This window comes from Limulus polyphemus, unplaced genomic scaffold, assembly GCF_000517525.1.
Source record: "Limulus polyphemus unplaced genomic scaffold, Limulus_polyphemus-2.1.2 Scaffold161, whole genome shotgun sequence".
NCBI lineage: Eukaryota > Metazoa > Arthropoda > Merostomata > Xiphosura > Limulidae > Limulus > Limulus polyphemus.
In genome coordinates, this window is record NW_013665771.1 from 696,861 (window position 1) to 723,184 (window position 26,324).

At 33.5% G+C, this 26,324-nt stretch overlaps 1 protein-coding gene and 1 long non-coding RNA gene across 3 annotated transcripts in view; one reads left to right on the top strand and one right to left on the bottom strand.

Moving 5' to 3' along the window:
* Positions 1-21,356, bottom strand: part of LOC111084905 — a 22,461-nt gene extending 1,105 nt beyond the window's left edge. Inside the window, exons 1-2 of the long non-coding RNA XR_002609785.1 lie at positions 21,346-21,356; positions 17,099-17,104 (exon numbers count right to left, since the gene is read on the bottom strand). This is a non-coding gene — a long non-coding RNA (uncharacterized LOC111084905). The remainder of the gene's footprint in view (positions 1-17,098; positions 17,105-21,345) is intronic.
* Positions 1-26,324, top strand: part of LOC106476939 (glutamate-gated chloride channel-like) — a 166,805-nt gene that overhangs the window by 70,364 nt on the left and 70,117 nt on the right. For both annotated transcript variants that reach the window (XM_022381415.1, XM_022381416.1), the window contains exons 2-3: positions 9,213-9,324; positions 14,530-14,633. In XM_022381415.1, the coding sequence (XP_022237123.1) occupies positions 9,245-9,324; positions 14,530-14,633 (184 nt within the window). In that variant the 5' untranslated portion in view covers positions 9,213-9,244. The remainder of the gene's footprint in view (positions 1-9,212; positions 9,325-14,529; positions 14,634-26,324) is intronic.

Genomic DNA, 26,324 nt, shown 5'->3' on the forward strand with positions numbered 1-26,324 from the left:
TTAAATTATCAGTGATTATCCTATTTTATCAGTAGCTATAGATTTCTATATAAAGAAGATAGGCCTAATAGTTAAGCTTTAAATTATCAGTGATTATCCTATTTTATCAGTAGCTATAGATTTCTATATAAAGAAGATAGGCCTAATAGTTAAGCTTTGAATTATCAGTGATTATCCTATTTTATTAGTAGTTATAGATTTCTATATAATGGCGAACAGCGTGTAAAGCAGTAATGTGCAAAGGGCGTTAGTAGGGTACTTTTCAAGCATCATAAAGCGAGTATTTTGGGGGAGGGATGATAGAGGAGACTGTGGGTTGCTTCTGGTACACATAGGGTAAACATTGATAAGAAGCAAACAGATCCTCTTTTATTCCTCTGCAATGGGTCTTATAAAAATTTGACAATCTAAAACTAAACATTGAATTTTTGCGTATTACCACTTAACAGTATATTACCATTTGTTTACTGTAAAGTCCTAAAGGACCCTGTGTTCCATTTATTTTAGAGTTAAAATATTTTTTTCTTTCCAAATAATTCGCAACAAGCAAGTTGTAAAATCAGGTGCACGTCACTGGTGTAAAGACCATTTTTGTTCGTACCAATAGGCTTTGAAAATTTAGTATCATTGCAAAAGTAGATGAGAATAATGTTCTTATACCAAGAATACTTGAGAGCTAAATTGAAGTACCTAGGAAACAAAGTAAGAAGTACCTTATTTCATAATTGCGTCCGTATCAGTCATAATACTTGTATAATTTTGCTTAATATTTGTGAAATTTTTATAGGTAAACTTCTCTATATTCCCACTTACAAAGTTAAACATCTCAGAGGCTGCACCTTGAAGCTTAATATTCAAATAGGATTATATATGGTAACTAGATGAATTTGAATTATGTTTCATTATGAGTTTCTGTTACATAACGGTCTGTATTTTACCTTATCTTATTCACTATACATTAGTAACACAAAGAAGTAAAAGTGTTGTTTCTGTAGTAAAAGAAGGACATTGAAGAAAGCTTTGGAAATAGGATTATTCACAACTAAGGTATTTGGGAAATGTTACGTATACCCTTGCTTATGATCTACATCAAAATATTTTTCGTATCTGGAAAAAAATCATCTACCATTGATGTAATACGGTTTAAAAAACGTGAATTAATTCGAAAGTCCTGTCTTTAGGTGGGAATGCTATGATTTATCGTCTAAAACAAGTATAACAGCTGGCTAACTCAACTTTTATTTACATTTTAGAACGATTTTAGATTCTTTAACCTAGGTTAATTCTTAAAACCTAAATATTAGAAATATATTTGCCAGTCTTGGGCTATATTGCGAACTTTAATCGTATATAAGGAAAAAACCTAAATGTATTTTAGTAATAAAAACCTTCACGTGTTGAATTAGTGGGATGATAATATTAAATTACATACTTTGTTCTGAAATCTATTAATTTCATAGTAATATTAACTCATACTTGCATGTTTGTTTGTTTTTGAAGTTAAGCACAAAACTACACAATGGGCGATCCGTGCTCTGCCCACCACGGGTATCGAAACCCGGATTCTAGCGTTGTAAGTCCGCAGACATACCGCTGTGCCACAGGGGGCCTCATATTTGTAAACCTTCAATAGCATCATTTGAATATCTCGACACATAATACATTCAGTGCCTCATAAAAATATAAGTATTTTTTTCAAACTTGCACACATATATTGCTTGTGTTATAAACAATTGTTTTATACTAGGTATCAGAAGTTTAACGGAAATTATATATATTGACAACAGGGGGTTCATATTGTATGAGCTGCTTTTGGTTTTGCAAGGAACAAGTGTTTGTAATAAGAAACTACATCATTATTCCTTTAGGCTCAACTGTAACCCTAAACAGGTTGTATTAATTTCTATCTTTCGAATTTCAGCAGAATTATATATTTTCCTTTCCTCTGTTTTTTTTTAGCAAAAGATAAATCAAAATATCTATGTATATTAGTAAGCGTTCTGTTTTCCTTGAAAAAAATTTGTGCCTAATGATAAAGCTAAAGGATTGTGTTGAAATAACCTAGTTAGGTGGTAAAATTAAATTTCACACAAATTTTGAAAATATTTTCTTAACAATATTGCAAGCTGTTGTTTAGACCATCTTCCCTAAAATTATTCTTTGAAACCAATACTAATACGTTGTTTTTCACCTTCAGTGTCACATTATTATAAACTTCTTTCAAAAATAAATGCTAGTTATAACTCTCTAATAAATATGGGTAGCTTAACAATAAAAACACCTGTAAAGCGAAACACAAGATTTCTAATATATTTTTTCCTGTAACATAATTGCTTAACATTTCGCAAAAATTGGTTCCAATATAATATTTTCTCTATGGGTAAGCCTTGAAAAAGTAAACCTGAGCCAGGATTGAGAAGTTAACTCAAAGTGTGGCTTGTTTTACGTCGTTTCGTTTTGTTATATGATCGATTTGATTTTTGCTTACAATAAAACATTTTAACTTTCTTTTACATTTTCTCGTACTTCAAACATTTTAAACTACTTGTATTTTATGACAAAATCTGGTGTGTTTTTTTTTAAATTACCGTAGCGAAATGTAAGCATCAAAATCTGTGCTTTAGCCCTTTGTTCACATTACTTAGAGTACTAATCACGAATCTAAGAATAAAAAGGTTTTTAGTTATTTGTTTAAAAATCTATATCAACAAAACCGGGAAAACCCGAACCATTAGGATAAAGTAAAATAAGTGATTCTTGAAAAGTTCTCATCAAACTGGAATAAAATAACGCCAAACAAATTGCAGGAAACTTCACCAAATCCTTAATAACAATTCAGTAAACTGAAAAGTTTCTTAGGCCTTCCAAATAAAGAATGGATTAAACTAAAACGATTTTTGGACAATTTGACTAAAAATGTATGAATGGTTAATAATTTGAACACGTATCAAAGTTAAACACGATTATAAGTTCCAATACAGGATAGGCCACAGTGGATCTTCTATCATAGTTAAACAAAACTACAAGTAACATAACAAACCTTTCTTCATAATTAAGTTGTATCTGCACGATTATTAAATTCATCTAAAACTTAAAATGTTAATCATTGTAATTAATGCATGTCTGACATCTATCGACGTTAATACATAAATAGTAATCTTGGTATCTTTATTAGGGATTCATCATAAGCAATCCTGAATATTATACATCAAAATATACAGTTTTATAATAATGTATAACAAATAGATTATTAAAGGCTGACGTTTCTTTATTATGAGCTGTTCCTTTGTAAGTAGTTTATGGTAAGTAACAGATAACAAGTCTTATATATATGTGCTATATAACCTCACTTTTCTGGACAATATAACAAGTTTAAATTAAGTCACTTGAATAAGTTCACTCATAACTGACACTGTTTAAAATTTAAAAAATAACTTGCATAAGTTCATTCATCAATGGCACTGCTTACAATCACAAAGTCACTTGCATAAGTTCGTTCATCAATGGCACTTCTTACAATCACAAAGTTGCTTGCATACGTTCGTTCATCACTGGTACTATTTACAATCACAAAGTCACTTGCAGAAGATGGTTCATCAATGGTACTCCTTATAATTACAACGTTACTTGCAGAAGATTCTTCATCACTGACACTGTTTACAATCACAAAGTCACTTGCATAAGTTCGTTCATAACTGGCGCTGCTTACAGTCACAAAGTCACCTGCATAAGTTCGTCCATCAAAGACACTGCTTACAATCACAAAGTTACTTGCAGAGGTTAGTTCATCACTGGTACTATTTACAATCACAAAGTCACTTGCAGAAGATAGTTCATCAATGGTACTGCTTATAATCACAAAGTCACTTGCATGAGTTCATTCATCAATGGCACTGCTTACAATCACAAAGTCACTTGCATAAGTTCGTTCATCAGTGGCACTTCTTACAATCACAAAGTTGATTACATAAGTTCGTTCATCACTGGTACTATTTACAATTACAAAGTCACTTGCAGAAGATGGTTCATCAATGGTACTCCTTATAATCAAAAAGTTGCTTGCAGAAGATTCTTCATCACTGGCACTGTTTACAATCACAAAGTCACTTGCATAAGTTCGTTCATAACTGGCGCTGCTTACAGTCACAAAGTCACTTGCATAAGTTCGTCCATCAAAGACACTGCTTACAATCACAAATTTACTTGCAGAGGCTAGTTCATCACTGGTACTATTTACAATCACAAAGTCACTTGCAGAAGATGGTTCATCAATGGTACTGCTTATAATCACAAAGTTGATTACATAAGTTCGTTCATCACTGGTACTATTTACAATCACAAAGTCACTTGCAGAAGATGGTTAATCAATGGTACTGCTTATAATTACAACGTTACTTGCAGAAGTTCGTTCATAACTGGTACTGTTTACAATCACAAAGTTACTTGCATAAGTTCCTCCATCAAAGACACCGCTTACAATCACAAAGTTACTTGCAGAAGTTCGTCCATCAAAGACACTGCTTACAATCACAAAGTTACTTGCAGAAGTTCGTTCATCACTGCCACTATTTACAACTACAAAATAACTTGCATAAGTTCGTTCATCCTTGGCACTATTATAGAATTTAAATAAACTAGTTTCTTTCAAAAAAATCTCTCATTATCACTCGTGTTTCCATATTCATTCATCTTAAAAAAGATCGTTTATGAACTACAATAATGGAGGCCTTACGCTTATCATCAACAACGTACACACGCTAAGTTGTAATTTTACCATAACGAGTCAAAGGTGTTAACGCTTTAGGCCGTGATTCATCAAAAGTTAATATAATTTTTAAGTGATAAGAATTTTGTATGTCAAAATGGTTTGAATGAGTTATCGTTTAATTCCCACAGGTTGTAATAATTTTGATAATTAGAGCACTCTATTTGATTCAATTCTTGAGACCCATGTTTTTTCTTGTATATTTTCTAGATACAAAAACTTGTATGCTAACATAGCTACTCGCGTTGGACAGGACACAGATAACCCATCGTGTAGCTTCGTGTTTTAACAACAAACAAACAAAAACCGTTTAAAATAACGTACTTGGTACATACTTCAAATTTTGTTCTACAAACATGGAGAAAATTGTATTATGATTTTTTTACGTCATTTATTCATATTAAACTCTTTTTTTTTCTAACTAGATGAAGAGTATGTATTAGTATTATAGTATATGTGATAACAGCGTCACTCCAAATTCATTCGCTGTTCCTTTAATATACTCCTAACGTTTACTCCTAACTTTGGATGTTTATTGGGTCATTGGGAACTGAATTTATGCATAATACATAATCGTTTCAGTTAATAACAATAGTAATGCCTGGTAATGCTGTATTGTCTATATAGTGATAATAGTGTTTTGCCAGTGTGTGTACTGCCCTTCATCCCATACGCTCTATTTAGAACTTTGTAGACGCTACTAATGTCAAGAGTAGCTTTGCGTGTTTATCTCTACCTTAATGTCCTTGGAATGACAGTTTACAAACTGAAGACGACCTGAAGATTTTCTATTTCCCTCTTGACCGGCAGTCTAGCTGGTGCATTAGACCATAATTTAGGCTTGGTATTAAGTCTCTTAATAACTATAATTGTCGCAGCACAGTTGTACTAATGACTTGAAAGTTGAGCTTGATGATACCGTCGAAGTCACGTGATTCAAAGAACATGGAAATGTACCGTTCTGTGGAGTCATTTAACTGAATTATCTTGGTTGTTTGCATAACAAACTCTGGATCGTAGCTTCACACCCCAGTAATGGATTCTTTTTATATGGTCCACTTAAGAGTGTTAGTTTCATAAGTCATTATTAAACATGTGAAATATTAGCATAAACTTCATGATCTGCGTTTAGATAAGGGAAAATGGCACCCTTCCTAGTATAAATACAACTGAAATAATGGATAAAAATATTTCATTACAAAACTTTTTTTTTTCATTTGACTACATTGCTTACAGCTCCCAATAGAAGAAAGTTTTGTTTCCGGAAAATTATTTTCCATTTATTGGCAATTAAATTTCCCAAGACATTTATAATATTGAAAAGCTAGAAGTATATCACATAAATCAAAACAAATGCTGTGAGACAATCAACTTAAGTATAATACAGCTTCTGCTGAATTAAAGAAACTAGACCTAAAAGGTTTAAGATAAGGCACAGATAGGCTTCTTAAAGTAAAAGTTTACAGGAAATTGCAACGTTCTGGTTATATATTTTTACATATATACGAGTGTGCTTATCGATAATAATGGTGTGGTTCCGTTGAAGATAAGTTTTTAAAATATTTCCAACTACATTAATACCTTTAGAGCAGACTTAAATAGCAAAGGCTTCGCTAGCAAATAAAAAAAGTTAACAGTTTTCAAATTTACATTTTCATTATATTAGAACGTGGTTTCTAATTGGTAAGTAACAATCAAAAGGCATTATACACAAAATCTTAGCGCTTTCTACAGGTGGACTTGTCTTCATGAGAAGCAAAGGCAGAAACGTGAAATCCTTGTTAATGATGTGACACTCTTGCTATTAACGTGACATCCTTGTTAGTAACATGAAGTTGGTTATTAACATGACATTCTTGTTCGTAACGTAACGTTGGTTATTAACGTGACATCCTTGTTAGGTAACGTGACGTTGGTTATTAACGTGACATTCTTCTTTCTTGGAGCGAATAATTAAATCTATTTGGCAGTTTCCACAAGAAAGACTCGAATTCCAGTCATGCTGAACGTATTTTAGTATTACATTTCACCCAGTTATTATATTATACATTAAGATTGATAGGCAGTTACAACTTATTTAAATTCAGGCTGATTACTCAGAACTTGTAGTAGGTAAAATGATAACTCTTGGACTACTCTTTTACCAACGAATAGTGGGATTGACCTTCACATTATAACGCCCCCACGGCTGAAAGGGCGAGCATGTTTAGGATTCGACCCCACGACCTTCAGATAGTGAGTCAAGCGCCCTAACTACCTGGCCCGTAGATTAGAAGCAAGTGATGGTCAACTCATTTCATTTACTTGTTGACTACCAATATGGAGCCATTCAGCATGAAAATCAGTGGTAGAACTACAGTAAATTTGTTTCTTATCAAAACAAATAATTGTATTATTGTTTAGTACAGAACGTGAAACATTTTCAAGAAAATGATATATGGTTATTGTTTTTATACTTTCTACTGGAACACTCTCATATCGACACAAAAACTACCAACATCCAGGAAAAATACAACCGAAAACGTAATAATACCATTAGTGTCATGACAGTATCACCCACGAACAATAACCGAATGGGAAAATATTCAATAAGGTTGTATGATCATTACATATGAAACAAAAGTTACCAATATAATTCAAGGAAAGAGTTATAATAATGACATATGAGATAAATATGTTAAGCCATATTACCAGATGATTCAAGGAAAACATTTTGTAGTAATATCGTGATATATTTGTCTGTAAAACCTCTCCCTTCCACTGTAAAAAACAAACAAACGAAAACTCCCAATAAAGTCGTATGAAGTTATTCATGTTATTCACAGGAGAAATGATAGTAGATCGTGCAATAATTTTATCCTTTCGGAGAAACCCGAGCAGGCCCGTATAACACTGGGCTGTTAAAAGTTATATTAATAACTGTACATAAGATACTCTTGTCAGTTCTTTTAGAATATAGTATGAACACTCCGTTTTGCACTGAAACTGACAAGAGTATCTTATGTACAATTATTAATATAACTTTCAACAGCTTTTAGGATATAGTATGAACACTCCGTTTGACACTGGAACTGACAAGAGTATCTTATGTACAGTTATTAATATAACTTTTAACAGCTTTTGGAATAAACTATGAACACTCCGTTTTACACTGTAACTGACAAGAGTATCTTATGTACAGTTATTAATATAACTTTTAACAGTTTTTAGAATATTTCATGGCATTTACTTCAAGGGCTCCAACTTCCATATTGAAGAATATTGGCGGCATTTTGACATTTCTTCACTTTATTATCATTCCCTATATTTACTGGTTTTGTTATTAAACTGGTGTACCGAATATTTTCATACGTTTTCGAATATTTATTTTATATATTTTGCCTTAAACCAGTTTCTTTATTGAACCTTTGTACGATATCCTCATTTTCAGATGATATATATTATTATAAAATATGAGGCAACTTATTTCATTCAGAAAAACGACTTGCTGATTTGATAATAAATGGCTTTTTCCTTAATGAAAATTAATGCATAAATTACTATTTCATGAAAGATATTCTAGCTCAGTTTTGAATTATTTAAATTGTATACACTATGTATTGTATCATAGTATAAACATTCGTTAAGTCACATTTAACCCAAATACTTTATGTGTATTGTGTGATCGATATCTTTATTTTTCAGGTTTTTATTTAGAAAATAATTAACTCCATAAAAGTATTTGTTGATATGTTTTGCTGAACAGTTTCGTGTATTTCATTTATTGCGAATTTTCTTACCAAATGTGAAATATTCGTCGAACTCTTTTTATGTTATCCCGTAATAATGAGATTAGCAACTTAAACAGGAAACAAAATCCAGAAATTTGTTAATCAGGTTGACAAGTTCTGTTTACACTCACTCTTGCTGTCAAATACCAGTGGGTTACGTAACGTTGTGTGTTATATACATTCTGTTCTTTGTATATCGTTCTCCGTTATACCCTTGGTAAGAATCGATCATTACATTTTGAACTTAAAAAAGGTTAATTTGAAATATTCTTAAAAGACAAATATCCTTTAATTACTTCCTGTTTGTTTTCTGTTTAAAATTTAAAACATGCATTAATACGTTCACTTTTCAAACCCATTCACACATGGTGTAAGATGTGAAAGGTAATATTCTTGCTGCTTCAGTCGTGTGGATTTTATTTTTAACCTCACTAGGTTTTGTTCGACTTAACGACAAATTACAAATTTATATTAATTATCCTTTCAAAATATCGTTAAAATAAATACTTTATTTAAAAAAAAACTTCGAAATACTAAACTTTACAACTAATACAAATGAGCTTCGCAGTTAAGAGTAAAACATAAGGGTTTATATAACGGTTGTAATTACAGTTTCTCTTCGAATATTTTCTATATATTTATATATATATATATTTACGTATTTACTTTTTTTTCAGATATCTTTGGCATTTTCTGGATCATCCCAAAAATGAAGCTCAGTACGTGCAACAGATTAGATAGCGCTCTTGGACTGTGTCTTTTTTTGTTGTTACTTGCAGACTGTGCTCGGTAAGTTAACCCAACTAGTTAGTCCTTTCTCAAACCCTGGTAAACAAAACCTACGTAAGGCAATATAAATCTATCCTATATTACGGAATCGAACACAATTAAAATAAACTTAATACTTAAAGAGCTTAAGTCAAATCATACTGAATACAGCGTTCTGCGACGAAAGCTGAGAGAGCTGGAAACATATATATACATATATGTAACCCCTAGTGGTATCTAAAAGATGACTTAATAAACTTAATCTTTAAAGAGCTTAAGTCAAATCATACTGAATACAACGTTCTGCGACGAAAGCTGAGAGAGCTGGAAACCTATATATACATATATGTAACCCCTAGTGATATCTAAAAGATGACTTAATAAACTTAATACTTAAAGAGCTTAAGTCAAATCATACTGAATACAGCGTTCTGCGACGAAAGCTGAGAGAGCTGGAAACCTATATATACATATATGTAACCCCTAGTGATATTAACCCCTCAAAAATTAATTGTAAGAGTTATTTTGTTTTGAATTACCAGAAACAACAGGTTAATAGACTGCGATGTAATTGTGAAAATTTGTTTTTGTTGATATTCTCTTAATTTAAAACATACTATAAACTAATCATCATGGCGTCTATTTTTTATCTTACCGATGGAGATAGTAAACGTATTCTTGAGTAATTTGTTCCGGCGAAAATCTTCCTTTATTTTTGTAACTGGAATTGCATATAAGATTCTTGTTGTGTTTACCGTGCAAACAAAGACTCACAGCTTCAACTAAATGCTGCTTTTTTACTTATATTTCTTTTCTGTCCAGTTTACTAAGAGGTACTCGTAAAGCTAGTTATTTGAGGAAAGCTTGAACTCCAATTTGCTCCAGCTGAGCCATGAATCTATATGGAACTACTTTGGAATGTTTCATGCTGGGATTCACTGGACTTGAGCCTACACAGCTGGGAGTCGATCAATGACGTGGATTTAAAATACTGCATCTATCTACATTTTCTTAAGTCTTTCCTATCATTCTCTGCAGGCAATATTGTCTTTGATTTGACCTCAATGGCCTTTAAGATAGGATCTTTGATATACTTGCCTGAGCTAGGATAATCAGGATATATACGGACAACATCAATCTGAGAGTTTCTTAAACAGAGAAGGCTGTAGTGTTTCGATCTTTTAGTTAGCCATTTTATCCTCCTTATGTAATGTGTTTTCTGAGAATTCTAACCAGCTAGATAAAAGTAAGTTTAATAATCTTCGATGTCGTGATAGGCATCAAACAAGGATTTCCGGTGCTTCTCTACTTGATCCTATACAAACAAAAAAATCACCAAATACCTCATTTATTTAATAGGTCATAAAAGTTAATAAACATCATTCACAGAAAAATCCACGAAACGCACTTTAATATGTTTTAAACAAAATTCTAAAATATAAAGCTGCGATCAACACAGGTAAAAATATTATATAGTAATTGAAATAATTATGGAAACACACAAACGATACACACATAGGAGTAACAAACAATGGAAATACACATACACGATAAACATGCAGGAGTAACAAACAATGGAAACACACACACGATACACATGCAGGAGTAACAAACAAGGAGACCTGGCACCGCCCAGTGGTTAGGAAGCTCGAATAACAATCTGCTGATCGCAGGATCGAAACCCGTCACTGAACCTGGTTGACCTTTCATCCGCGGAGGCGCTACAATGTTACGGTCAATCCCACTATTAATCGGAAAAGAGTAGCCCAAGAGTTGGTGGTGGGTGGCGATGACTAGCTGCTATCCCACTAGTCTATCCCTTACAAGTTAAAGATGGTTAACACAGATAGTTGTAGAGTAGCTTTGTGCAAAATTCAACAAAGACAAAACAAAACACAAGCAACTAGGGATGACAACTAGAGGGTGAATTTATTAATGGTACAAAACATTATCACAGACAATAGCAAAGAAAGCGTATAAACTGTACGATGTCCTAGTATTCTGCATGTGAGCTCTTGGATTTACACAGAGTATTTCATGATCTCATAAATTTTATCATTGTAGATTATAGAGTATTATTCCAAATGATCTGTGTTACTTCCACAATTTAGTAATGTTGATTGGTCATCTTTTGATCTTATCACTTTTTACATAAGTCTATACAACCTCAAAGATGTTTATATGGGGACTTTGCGCAAGCTAAGCTATAGATACGAGTGTTACATGGGCTTTTTTACCGTTTCACTACTTTTATTGTATGGTTGGGGTTATTATCTTGCTGGAAGATGAATATCCTTCGTGTTTCTGAGAGAATGGCATGATGGATTAGAATCAGCATGTACTTGTCAACAGTCGGAGTATCATTAACTTTGGTTAGATTATTACCTTCACCGTTGTTTCAGATGTAGCCCCAAACTTGTACTGATCCTCCACTGTAGGTGTCGTACATTGAGTTCGATATCGTCTTCTCTCCACCATCGAACGAATAGCACACGTCTCCAGCTTTACTTGTTTTACTGTTTGTGGGCCCATGCTCATTCCAACGTTTCGGTTAGGTTGTGTCTTCTCAGCAGCTACACATACAGTTTGTGTTGACGTGTACCGCATTTTTGTCAGGGTAACATTCGCACTTGTATTTATCATAGCAAGATAGTTGGCAAGATCTGTACTCGACCGTTGTCTATTCAAAATAAGAAAAACTATTCCCCGAGATATTTAACATCGCTTTTGGTGAGTTTGAAAGTTTCACCTCGATCATTTTTATTATTAACAGTGTCAATTTCACGTTTCTTCAGGGTCGTGTCGCAGTTTTTTCCCATGCTTGCCATGCAGTATTTTAGTCCTGAAAGCCACGAATGGACTCATACTACTACTAATGGGCATAGTATTACTGCCTGTAATTTTATAAGCTTCATACTGGTGTGCAACTTTCTGTTTGATTTTAGAATGTATGTTAATTGAATTTGATGATATACCCTACTTATCATTTTCTGTATTTTGTTCTTTACAGATTATAATCTTATAAGCTAGATAGGCAATATTTTTCATGACATTCTCTTTAAATGTGCATATCAAGAACAAAAAAACATTGACTTACAATACAAATACACACGAAAGCCATCTGACTTCTATGCGCTAAATATCCAAAATAGCCTATTCGATGTTCAACAATAAAATTAGTATTATGATTTAGAGAGTTTAGATATTGTAAAAAAAGTCACAATTGCTCCCTAGATTCAAATACGTTGCAATGTCATATAGACAACGTCTATAGTATAGTTGGTTGATTCTATTTGTACACAACGTCTACAATATAGTTGTTTGATACCATATGTACACAACGTCTATAGTATAGTTGTTTGATACCATTTGTACATAACGTCTATAGTATAGTTGTTTGATATCATATCGTTATGTACAAATGGTATCAAATAACTATACTATAGACGTTATGTACATATGGTATCAAACAACTATACTATAGACCTTGTGTACAAATGGTATCAAATAACTATACTATAGACGTTGTGTATAAATGGTATCAAACAACTATACTATAGACGTTGTGTACATATGGTATCAAACAACTATACTATAGACGTTGTGTACATATGGTATCAAATAACTATACTATAAACGTTGTGTATAAATGGTATCAAACAACTATACTATAGACGTTATGTACAAATGGTATCAAACAAGTATACTGTAGACGTTGTGTACATATGGTATCAAATAACTATACTATAGACGTTGTGTATCAAACAACTATACTATAGATACAAATGGTATCGTTGTGCAAACAACTATACTATAGATTCTTTCAAAAACAATACGTCTATTTCCTTTTAGTGTAATGATATATATTGTACTATTATCTTTCTTGATTAAAAACAACTTGATAAACAATAGTCAATTATTCAACACTTGTTTTTCAATATGTCGGTAGTTGGATACAATAACTGAATTTATTGGTGTTTTATAATTGTAATTATATAATTCACAAAACTGAAAAGGTCGTTCGTTGCAAATAAATTTAATGTTTTACTATACCAAAGAGTACATAAGTTCTACCACTAGGTGGTTGTATCGTGTTGATAGTTTACACTGCTTAATTGACATCCAACCAAACAGAAAGTGGCACAGCAGTATGAAGCTTATAAAATTACATTGGTATACTATAAACGTTGTGTACAAATGGTGTAACTTTGTGACACAGAGTATCACCTGTTATGTCATCATGATAAGAATGGATGAAACAAGATAAGACAAAAGTACATAATAACAAAATTCCTACAAAGCCAACAGTAACACATATTGATATTTACTATTTTGAATTATTATATGTTTCAAAGAATATACATTACATTTAATGATTTTACAGTAAAGAAAATTGATTTTTATAGTGAAGATCAAGCTTTAATGTTTGATGAAGACACTTGTCTGGTCTGCTTTATCGTTGAATCATTTTCCTTGTACAAAACAACAGCTACAACAAAACCACTGATGTATGGTGTAATACAATTAATGAGAATAGCTTTATGGATTTTTGTTAGGCCGTACATAATACCACCTTTCGAGCCCGCTGGCCTGATATCATGATAAACCCTTTCTGCTATAATATTCTTGTTCTTTAACTTAAACAAATACCTTTGTAATTTTGTCCCTCCTGTGGGAATGGGGTCCATATCCAGTTTATTAAATTTATTAGTGTAATGAACGATCGTTTGGACTTTATTGATGTACTCAAGTTTATTTAGTACCTTTACCTTTTTTCCTTTATCAGTTTTTCTGATAACTATGTCCTTGTTTTTATCAAGACGTTTAATAGCTTCATATTCTTCGTTTGTATTGTTTTCCATCCCCCAAGTAATATATATTTAAAGTTGATAAAACTGTACTTCTTAGATGTGTTTAACAATACAAACTTCTTTATAAGGCGAAATTGCAGTAATTCCTTTCAAGTCTCTCCAGAACAACTCGAAGACGGACAACTAAGTATCAAAATGTAAAATGCATTAGGTCATGCATCAGCGCACGTTTTTCTATATTTTATTCAATTCATATTATGATAATTGACTATTGTTTATTATTTTTTTAATTCAGAGAGATAATGGTACAATATTTACTTTTACACTAAAAGAAAGTTGATCGTTTTTAAAAGAAAAAAATATTCCGATTATAAGATAAAAATTCCATCTCACACTTTCCTTAATTTTCATCTAGTGAAAAATCCAACTACCGACATATTGAAAAACAAGTGTTGGATAACATCATCGGACCCGGACGCTACGACAGCCGGATCCGACCCCATGGAATCAACAACACAGGTCAGGAAAAAACCCTAAAGATTTATATTCTTATCTTACACAACAACAGGCAGAATCCTATACTTTAAACGCTATCTTTAAGGAAGGAAATCGATCTTATATTAACTTTTGTTGAATATAGTAACACGTAATATCCGATAGGATAGTTCAAGCTACATGTGTGTCTTATCATTATAGGATTTTATGCGACATTGGTTAACTTTATGCTGATAATTCACTTCGACTCCTTGAAGATATTATCTGCCCATTGATGTGTGTCGGAGAAAGACACATATGTGTGTTTGTATGTGTGTGTGTACTCTGTTTATGTAAACAATGAACACAATAATAACTAAAACAGTATGTCAGATTATGCACCTAACAACAAAATTGAGACTACAAGACCTTTTATTGTGTTTCCTGATATATTTATTAAATTAAAATTGAGTTAATTGTTGATTATGGGTGTGGAACTTAACAATGTGGTGTAAGTACAGAAGAACAAACTGTTAATACTCCCTACAGAAGCAGATAATGCCAGTTGTAGAACAATTAAAATCAGTATTTGTTCAACAATTTTTAAATAATGCTCAATATCTGTGTGATAAAAATCTCTATTGGCACGGAATGTCGTTGTTTAACTGATTCCTAAAAAAGTCTATTTATACTGAACATGTTTCGGAAAATAAATATAACTTGTTATAAAAACATTTCTGGTACTGCCACATTAGTACGATGTAACAGTTGACTGACGTTACTGATCGAACTTCAACAGAGACATAAAATTACATGAAACATCTCTATGTAGAAATAAAAAACGAGTCCTTGTAAGTGGACTGCGTGCCCTACTCAGAAGTTAGGATATTTAATGGATCAAAAGTAAAGATAAGTCATAAGCTTTAACTTGGTTTCACTATATGCCCACTTGGAATCATTGCTTTTATGGGAAAGAACTAATAACATTGTACTTAGTAATTCTAATCCTCAACTCAAATTCTATATAATTTCTATCTTTATTGCTCCAACCAAGATAGAACTGTGGTTGCTGTGACAACAGTTTACGACTTGTGATTAACATGACAATGACTAGACTTATACGTGTTACAGTAAGATAACATAACTATTGAAACAGAAAACTTGTGGAACGCTTAGAGGAAATATAAGAGTTTATGTAAACCAAGAGACACCAAAAGTGGGAAATTATTAGTAACAAATCTAAAGATCTAAATTTTTAAGTATCGACATTTTCAGTTTTATTTGCTCTTTATTTTTCTTCTAAACTTTACGTTTTAAAATTGTTATGTCATACGTAAAGCAGGCTAGTAAAGGCAGCTCATTAGCTTTATTCCAAAATTTCCAAACAGTGTACAAACATGTGGAATTTACTCACGAATCTTACATGAAACATTGAGCTACGCATACAACTTACTAACCAGAATATCAGTAGAGCATAAACCCCCTATACACTTGTGAGAAGGAGCTAATCAAGCCGTCAAAAACCTAACCAAAACTTTGCTAACCTTGGAAAATAAATCTGCCGTTCACGTAGAACTGGTGGAGGAGTTAGTTCTGTGATCACTTCATTACACTTTTAAATATCGGAATATTTAAACCATAAATGTTTTATAGAACTACGAGAGGTTGTATTTTATTAAAGGGAAGCGCAACTGGAAGTCCACAAATTCTATCCTTATCAAGTTTTATAGCTTTTTTGTTAATGTGACATATATATATTTTTAATTCTATGTAAAAGTTTGAAACTGTTTAAATATTTACTATAAGGCTTAATTTGCATATTTTGTAGAAATATTAAATGTTATGAACCTCATTAATTAAAAGAACGTGATTCATTTTCTTTCCAGCTTCCAAGCTCAGTTTTTAATCCTCTTGGCGTTCATAAATGAAAAGATGTTTGAAGATTTAAATATATAATTCTCAACATATTTCGGCCGAGAATGCTTCAATGAGACTTATTCCCTTTTAATATTTTTCTGAGTTTTTCAAAATTGTTAAGTCACTTAAAAAAAAAAGGCCAGTAAAGTCAATTCATTAATTTTATGCAAAACATCCTGGCAAATCTTACACTGAGTAGACAATACTTTTGTACTTGGGTGCACGTGTCTGATGCAATGACGTAAATATGTTGCTAGGGAAATTTGGGAGGAGACTCCAAGTGCTCTAGATTATATTAATCATTGATGTACATGCTCTATGTCATGTAGCGTCACTTATGTGAGTAATCTAGTGGAATGAATTATGCTTTGTCTTCAGTTGTAGTGTCTTAAAACATGCGGCACATATTGTGCCGTATATATCATTTATTTCTCTATCTTTATGTTTCTACTGATCATTGACTGTAAGAGAACTGAGCTCTTTGTCATAAAAAACTCAAAGAGTCTATATATGTTGGATATACGTAAAAATTCTGTTAAATCTACATATTTAGTTTATATTTTTCGTTTATTTTATTTTAAAATTGCCTACACATATTTCTATAAAACTTTAAATATTTTAGTTTGTTTATTGTTGAGCGCAAAGCTGCACAATGGGCCATCCCTGCTACGTTCACCGTAGTGATTGACCCCAATTTCTAGCGTTATTAACCCTCAAGCTTACCGCAGATCCACTGTGAAGGGGGAGGGGGCAAATGTTTTAGTAACTAGCTTCACGTTTTCTCTTTCGAACATAAAAAAACACACACATACGTTAGGTTTTTTTTTCTTAGAACCTGTAAATTTATTCTTTGGATCCTTTATCCCAATTTAGTTGAAAATTTTGTGCACAAATAATGAACTAAAGATAAGAAAATAGAAGTTGTCATTGGAAATTACGTTAGTCCATTTCGATAATTTAGTTAATGTAGCCTTACACCTTCTTAAGACGTTTAGAAGATCAATTTCTCGCCTGTCCAGGGTATGTTAGGGAATCATCTCGTGTGTCAGCAGCACTCTTTCTAATTAAACTACAAAACTTTGTTCTTATATTAATTCACGTTGTATGTGAAGTTGTTTACAGATTTGGAGCTAACAGGACCAAAGTTGGCATGTAGACTCGGGGTGACCCAGGGGGTTTCATTACCCAAGGGAAGTACCGAGTTGAGTTAAACACACCTGAAAGATCATCCAGGCATGATGGAATCTAATAGTAAATTTTCAGGGTTACTGAACATGAATCTGGCATCGGAATTTATGTTTCTGGCCCTCATCTGGATCCTTGAAACACCATGCTTGAACCTATGTTCATACCCCCATACCGGCTCAAGTACTACAGGTAGGTGTCCTAACACATAAATGTCAAACACTGATCATCTACCTAGCTGAGGTGACTGCTAGATGACTGCTATTGATCATTTACTTGAATTAGCATAAAATGCCCGCGCTCTGCTTCTGGATTCAAAGGATTTCTCACGATTCACAGACATACCATTATCCACAGTTACTTCTATCGTTACTTCAAGGGGTGAAGGTCATCTGTACTCGATAATGAAAAATACAAAGATTATATTTGATAGTTTAAAAATATAACTGGCTTAAGTATATTGCGAGAATTTGTCTGTAGCAACAGAGTATGTAACATCCAAAGATTCACTTATATACATGCAAGTATTTGTAAGCACGCATATCTGTGTCATTAAAAAAAAACTTATTATACGTACTTCAGTCTTAAAATATTCTATTTATTAAAAAATACTACAATAAACACGTGTAACTTCATATGGAAAAGTTTAAGAATATACAAGTTGAAGTCAAATATACAAGAATTATCTAGAAATAAACAAACACCAGCAAGCACACATGCGTAAAAAATGCATTTCATCAACTTATTTCTATCTTTTCTGCACATTTTTACTGCAGACATGAGAAGCAAATTTAATTGCCTTTTTTATGGCCATAGTGGCTGCCACATACAGAATTGCCCAACATTCTTCCGTTCTGCCCAGGATACCCAACTTAGTTTTATGTCCTCTTTTGGCCTACGTTCTTCATTTTATGTGCTCGTATTTTTCTGTACACTAATATAGAATGTAATTCTTGGAAATTGTAAAAAAAAATAGTTAATTTTTATTGGTACATTAGAAGTTTGGAGGGGACGACATTCTGTCTTGTATCCTACACTTATTCTTATTGTTTCTATTGTTTTTTTATCATAGGTGCGTTTTGCATTCGTCGATGTGCTGAATACCCTAGACTTAACATAATATTTTACTTGACTTAATTATTTCCTACCAGCTGGATTGGCTTTCAGCTTGAAGGCTAATAACGCTAAAATTCAGCGTTCTATTCCTGCAATGAGTACAGCGAAGATAACCCATCATACTGGTTTGCGTTTAAAAGAACAAACAATGAAACATAATCATTTATTCTATTTAATAAACAATTTTCGTTTTCAAGTTTGGATTTACTTTAGATATCAACACTTCGAAAACGGGAATTCAGAATTGTCAGTTATGCTAATATTGATGAAGGTTAAAATTATATAGCCATCCATAGAAACAATAATTTTTTATACATCATGAGCTGGTCGTTAACCAGTGCTACTTTTTACAGCACAATAAAGCTGGGGTTTAAACCCTAGTTTATTTGAAACGTCGCAATTTTCAAAGATATAATTCACATTATTTGAACAAAAGGCCTCGTATGGCTTAATCTGCGAGTCACAGGTTCGAATCCTCATCTTCAAACATGCTCACCCTTTCAGCCGTGGGGAGGGGGTTATAATGTGACGGTCAATACCACTATTCATTGATAAAAGAGAAGCCCAAGAGTTGGCGGTGAGTGGTGTTGACTAGCTGCCTTCCTTCTAGTCTATCACTGGTAATTTAGGGACGGCTAGTGCAGATAGCCCTCAAATAGCCTTGTGTAATATTCAAACAAACCAAACCTTTAAAAACACAAAATTCAAATATATGTAGCGTAATAACAGTTCATGACAGTTCTTCAAAATTAAACCTATTTTTGCAGAAATACATTATATTTTTTTCAGAAAAGTTTAAGCAAAAAATTAAAATACCCAATAGACAATATATCATCGGATTTTATTTATTAGTTAGTGTAGACAAAAGAAAAGTGGTCATGTTAAAAGTAATACATTTTTGGAAGCTAACATCAAAGAAGAAACTCAAATATAAACTTTAGTTGAATTTCCTAAAGCTACGTGTTTTCATTTTAATACTCGAAGTCTCTAAATTATATCTATAAACTTCGGTTCACATATGTTTTAAGGATAACTTTTAAAAGCTTTATTGCTGACTTAGTTATCTAATGTGATGGTAAAAGTAAGTACGTTTCCCTGGATTCAGTTTTGTTTTTTGTTTGTTTGTTTGTTTGTTTTTGCAAAGTATACCAAAGGCATGATCAGATCCATGATCTTAATAGATTCTAAATATGCAAGCAAGTAATAGTCTATATCAACCCATCATGCAGTGAATTGCTTATTATAGACAACATAAATCGTTTTCTTCATCACACGATATCAAGGACTTCGTGTTTTTTTATGATGAATTATTTTTGATTAATCAGTCCGAGCTAAGTTTACTTTGATAAACTGTGTTGTAGTTAAGTTTAACGGAATTATTAAGTATTTCTAACATAACTTGTAGCTCTGTATACTAAACAGACACTGTCTGCTAGATAATTCCGTATAGTAGTTTGTACTTTTAGGAAGTAGATGAAATAGTTCAATATATTTAACTAATAACTCCAACAATACTGCAACTACCATAAGTTTCCTACTGTTGTTGAATTGAATTGTTTGAAAGTTTTATATGACAAAGCTGTATAGGCTACTTGGGACAGTTTTTTAAGCCACAATAAAACGAATTTACTTAAAAGTAAATGGTATGTTGCAAATGACATTGTCTGATGTTAAAGTGATGACAAAAGTTAAAAAGATAAAACCTGTATAAAGGTCGTTGAGTCTAATGGTGAGAAATGGTGAATTTAAGTGACTCACACTGTTCTCACATTGGTGAGAGAAAATGGGAAGTCAAAAGACTATGGTCATAGTGGAATCCTGTCAGGATAACTTTCTCCTTCCGATTACTGCACAAACTTGGTTATGGGTTTGATGTGGGAAATCTTGCTGTGTTGTTGCCCATCCCAAATTTTCTACGAATGGAATGAAGTCTGGCCCTGATGGCAGACTTAAAATATATTTTTGAATAGGAAAAGGTTCGGTGTTACCAGTAGCAGCTGATTTTGTTGGTGTCAATAATCTCATCTCCTCAGATACTGACATAGTCTGTAATAGAAAAAATAATAGGTATTTATGACAAGGAAAACTGGGTTAGTCATATGTGAATATTTGAGATAACGGGATGAGAACAGACATTAAACAATTTTAAGGTCTACAAACAGCTAACCAAGTCAGTATAGGTGGTACATTTAGAAGAAAAGGTTTTCAGTAATGCACTGATCTTAATGCTGAAAAGTGTGACACACAAGACACAATCCCAAAGTAATCTGAGCTATTGTGTGAATAAAGCTGATCCTACGTGGAACTGGAAAGACCTGTTTTCCAAAAGTCTGTGTATAAAAATAGGGAAATGGGGATGGAGATCACGTAAAATATTGAATATCAATGTAATGCCAGAAGCCTTCTGAAAATAAAAATATTGATAGAAGATGTTCCCTCGTGAGAAGAACTTTCATGACTGACGATTCAAATTGAAACAGGTGAAACGGAGGGTGTTGAATTTGACAAACCCATAAGAGGAGCATTAGCCATCTTCTACAAAACTGTAAAGAGGCAGCTGTACAAAGAAGTGGATCTATAAAATTAGAAGGAATCTTTCTCATGTTTAGGAAAGGTACTGGCGATAGCGTAATGCCATAAATCAAGAAACATCTCTTCGTGCCAAACCTGACTAAAAAAGAACCAGAGGTTAGCTGAGAAAGGCTGGAGAAATTTGGTGTACCGCCCCATAATGTATATAATCTAGTCTGAGAGAGTTCCACGAGAGTAAGTGGTCTTTTTTAATTTAAAAAAAAAGACATTCAGGCCAAAATGAAAAAGTATTCTTTCAGCCCTTGTTTTTATGGTCAAGAAGTTATGGAAATCGTTGGAGGTGTTAGAGTGGTTGGAAGAAACACTCACAATGGTGTTAGTAATTTCTTGTAAATCAGCCACTTTTTTGGTCTTTCTCTGTAAGATTTATAATAAAAGGACGATATACTTTTCATTCACTCTCCAAATCTTGCCACAGGCGACTTTGGAGTTAGTTTTGGAAGAAATGATGGAAGATAAAATGACTCAAGATTCTCTTTAACTTTGATGTCTGATCTGCTAGGCCTGGACTCGGGTGAAAGGAGCTGTGGAAAATACCCCAAAATATTTTCTGAACCCTCCTTGCTTACTGCCTATCAATGGTCCATTATGTATGAAAATACAATGGAAAATATTTCAAGTACTTAGGAATAGCAAGCACAGCTGCAGAGACAATGTGATGTTTCATTGTCTCTACACAGTAATTAACAGACGGTAGTTTAATGAGGGCAGTATCAACCTCTAAGAGAGCGTTAAAGGAGTTCCAATCTGCCCTCTCCAGTCTCTACCACATCTCACGAGTCAGACTACAATTACTTCAGCCAAGTTCTCCCAGTATGCTGAGTAATTAATATCTGCCATTTGTATCACTATCCAATCTTCTAAGAAGCTGAGAGAAAGAGAAGAGACAAGGTGAGCAAACTGAAGAATCAATGATTGCAAATGTCTCATTCAGGGCATAGAAATAGGTGCATACTCTGGTACTGAAAAGAGAGAGACTATGATCTGAGAGCAAATACTTTTCACTTTGACCCCTCCCATCAGTATAGGCTCGGCATGGCCAGGTGGTTAGGGCGCTCGACTCACAATCTGAGGGTCGCGGGTTCGAATCTCCGTCACACCAAACATGCTTCCTTTCAGTCGTGGGGGCGTTATAATGTGACGGTCAATCACACTATTCGTTGGTAAAAGAGTAGCCCAAGAGTTGGCGGTGGGTGGTGATGACTAGCTGCCTTCCCTCTAGTCTTACACTACTAAATTAAGGACGGCTAGCGCAGATAGCTCTCGTGTAGCTTTGCCCGAAATTCAAAACAATCAAACAGACCACATCAGTATTTAAACCACCCCAAAGTGGACTATGCTCATGGAAGTCTCCAAGGATAAAGGAGGATGACAACTGCATAATGAGATACTAGTAATCAATGTATACTTGATTGTTTGTCTTGATGACAGGTAGAAAGCACGGTATTATGGCACAACCAATGTATATACGGATAGCAATGACATTTAGAGGTATAGATAGAGATAATCATATTTATGGAGGTAGTATGCTGATCAACCAGCTACGTTGTTTAAAACGTTATCATTTCTACCTTTTTTACCCCCAATCCATTTTGGGAACGTCATACAATAATATAAGAGTTGGAACCAATGCATTTGGCACAGTGTGGCCCTAGCTGACATGTGTTGCTAACATGTTCTTTACCATACGCTAAAACAAACATAGTAAAATGTATCAGAGTGTCCAAAATACTGACAATATAAACATCTGAGAAGGTTTGAAATGTAAAATGGACCTTGCATCTCAAATAACCTGCCTTAGTATCAGCAGGTGGGCTTAGTTATGTAAGTATTAAAATGATAATCTTTTCTGCTGAGATGTTCCATTTTAATTAGAGGAGATTAACCTAACAACTGAAACTCCTTGACTGAAGAGTTCAGCAAGAACCTTTGACTCAGTGATGTTAAGAAGATTCCTCTCAATAATAACTCTTTTTAGGAAACTTAAACTATTGTAGAAGCTTATCTCAATAGGTATCCCCTCCCTGTCTATTAACTTCTAAAAGAGTTCACTGGTGTTCACTGTCCTAAAGTATTGATGTTTCCACCAGCAAATACACAGATCTTAGTTACTTTACTGACTTTAGAACCCATCTATCTTTTGTATGAAAGAGGAAGAAATTCTTTCAAAAAAGTTTGGATAATCAATGTACAATTAGATACTGAAGCATAGCAAATTGAAGACATGGAGATGTATAAACAAAGTCGTCTTTATATGACCATTTCCCTTTAACATTCAAAGTAAAATAAAACATTCAGTGCCAAGGATCACACCCACCATATATTTCTAGAAAAAGACGTGCTAAACTATCAACTGGTTGAGTTTGGTTTGGTTTGTTATAGGTTTCGCGCAAAGCTACACGAGAGCTATCTGCGCTAGCGGTCCCTAATTTAGGAGTTTAAGACTAGAGGGAAGGCAGCTAGTCATCACCACCCACTGCCAACTCTTGAGCTACTCTTTTACCAATGAATAGTGGGATTGACCGTCACATTATAACGCTCTCGCGGCTGAAAGGGCGAGCATGTTTGGTGTGACGGGGATTCGAACCCGCGACCCTCAGATTGCGAGTCGAGCGCCCTAACCACCTGGTCATGCCGGGCCACTGGTTGAGAACAGAACCAAACCTAAAGGACACAGCAGTCACTGACATCGTCCAATACTGGCACTCAATTGACTCCAGATACAATTAACCAGTCAAATGAACCAGAGAAAGCTACTCAGTGGTCTTCCAACTACGGAAATTCAAGGCCAAAGAAGTGTTATGCAGTGATCCACAATCACCAGAGTTCTATCTTCCTCCCAAGTCACCAAGCACACAGACATTTGGGTGGACATTTAGATCCTAGAGAAGGTAAAAATGTGCAGATAGAACCTTTTCTTGGAGGTCCCCTCACCATAAACAGGAATCCACGTTGAGGGGGAGTTAGAATTGTTAGGCTTTGAATCACATCACCGTAAGACATGATATCTTATTTAAACATTAAAATAATTCTAAGAAACGACTATAACAAAGTTATAAGTTGGGGATTTCACAATGGAATGATTATGAATTCATCACGAAACAAATATGTAAGTGCTAAGTATATCGTCCGTGTTGCCACAGCTCGCATCTGCAGTTATCTCTCCCCCTCTCTCTCTGTGCATAATTATCAGAGTTTGTCTCCAGAAAAAAAAAACTCTCAAGAAGAAGTAATTCAGCTTAGTACTAACCTGACGGATTGCTTTGAAGAAGTCAAAGCTAAAAGCAAGCTGTTCTAGCCAAATAGCAGATGCAAATTGTAACAGGTTAATTCATCAGATTCCGAGTGTCAGTATTTTTAATTATAACCCCATTGTCTTCTTCGGGACAGGAGTTAACAGAATTCTAAATATTTATGATATGGCTTTTAAAGTGTTAACAGTGTTCTGCAGAAGAAAAAAGTGCATGTTATCTAAATCTAAAGATTTACGTTTTTGTTGTCTAACACGTGACTGAAGTAAGGAGAATATAAAGATTGGTAGTTAGGATACACCACTTAAATCTCTTTATAATGCATGAAAATATACTGGTATATGTATATGCTTAAGTAATGAAATATTAAACAGACGTGCACATTCGTTGTGTGTTTTATTTAGTTTTGTCACATACATTTGTACAACATACAGTTATTTATTTTACAATACCAACATTTTAGACACGAAAAAGATATCAGAAGTAAAAGTATCTTCGAGTAAGATTAAAAACAAAACCAGAACGACGTATACGTTTCTTAATGTATCCTACTTTTATAAAAAAAAATAAATACATTTTATTTTAAAGTAAAATGGCTAATTAAACAAAATTAACGATTTTTTTTGCTTTGTTTCTATTTTGTGGTTAAGCATACAGCTATACAATGGGTTATCTGTACTTTGCCCACCGCTGGTATCTAAACCCAAGTCTTAGCGTTACAAGCTCTCTCCAATTTACCGTTGAACCATTCTGGGGCTATAAACGAATATATCAAACGAGTTACTAAATGCGTTTTTTAAATAATAATGTAGATTTTATTGTAGCCTACTGTTTCGCATTTGCATCACAATTTTAAGATACTAGAAGTTTCCAAGGATCATATTACTAACTTGAAATTCCTCGAATACTTTAGCGTTTATATAACATTTATAGTGTATGAACTGTCCGGTTATTTTCTGATGTGCTACAAATCCATCAACTGGTTACATAATGATATGCGATATGGTATATTTTCATTAATGTTATAGAACCTCTGTATTTTAAAATTACCATTAATGATGTCAGCTGTTTAGGGGCACATTTCTAGTAAATGTCTTAAAGATAAGGTGTAGTAAGAACGTCATCCGTCGTCATCTCATTCGTAAAACAAGATACTATTCCTAACAATGTATGTTATATATAGAGTTCATAAATAATGAACATTTGAACATTTTTTTTAATGTAAGTAATAAATATAAACGTTGTATTCAATTATTCTGTCATTGTGATAATCAGATAGATAAAGTTTAAATTTTAACTTTAGAACCGTGATTCAATATGTACTGTACGTTAAGACTTATGACACTATCCTTATAATCTTCTTCTGTAGCTTTTCCCGTATCTTATCCCGTATCTTATCTGTAGCTTATCCCGGGGTCGCTATTTTTGACAGCACGTTTCCACTCTCCTCGGTCTTCGTATTCGTCCCCAACCAGACCTTTCTCTCTAATATCTCCATCCACGCAATCCTTCCATCTTCTCCTTGGTCTTCCTCTCTTCCTTCTCCCCTCCACTTCCATATCCAAAACCCTCTTGCCTATATAACCATCTTCCCTCCTCATCACGTGCCCATACCACTGCAATCTTCTCTCCTGAACTTTCTTAGTACGTCCAGTGCTCTAGCCACCAGTTATCG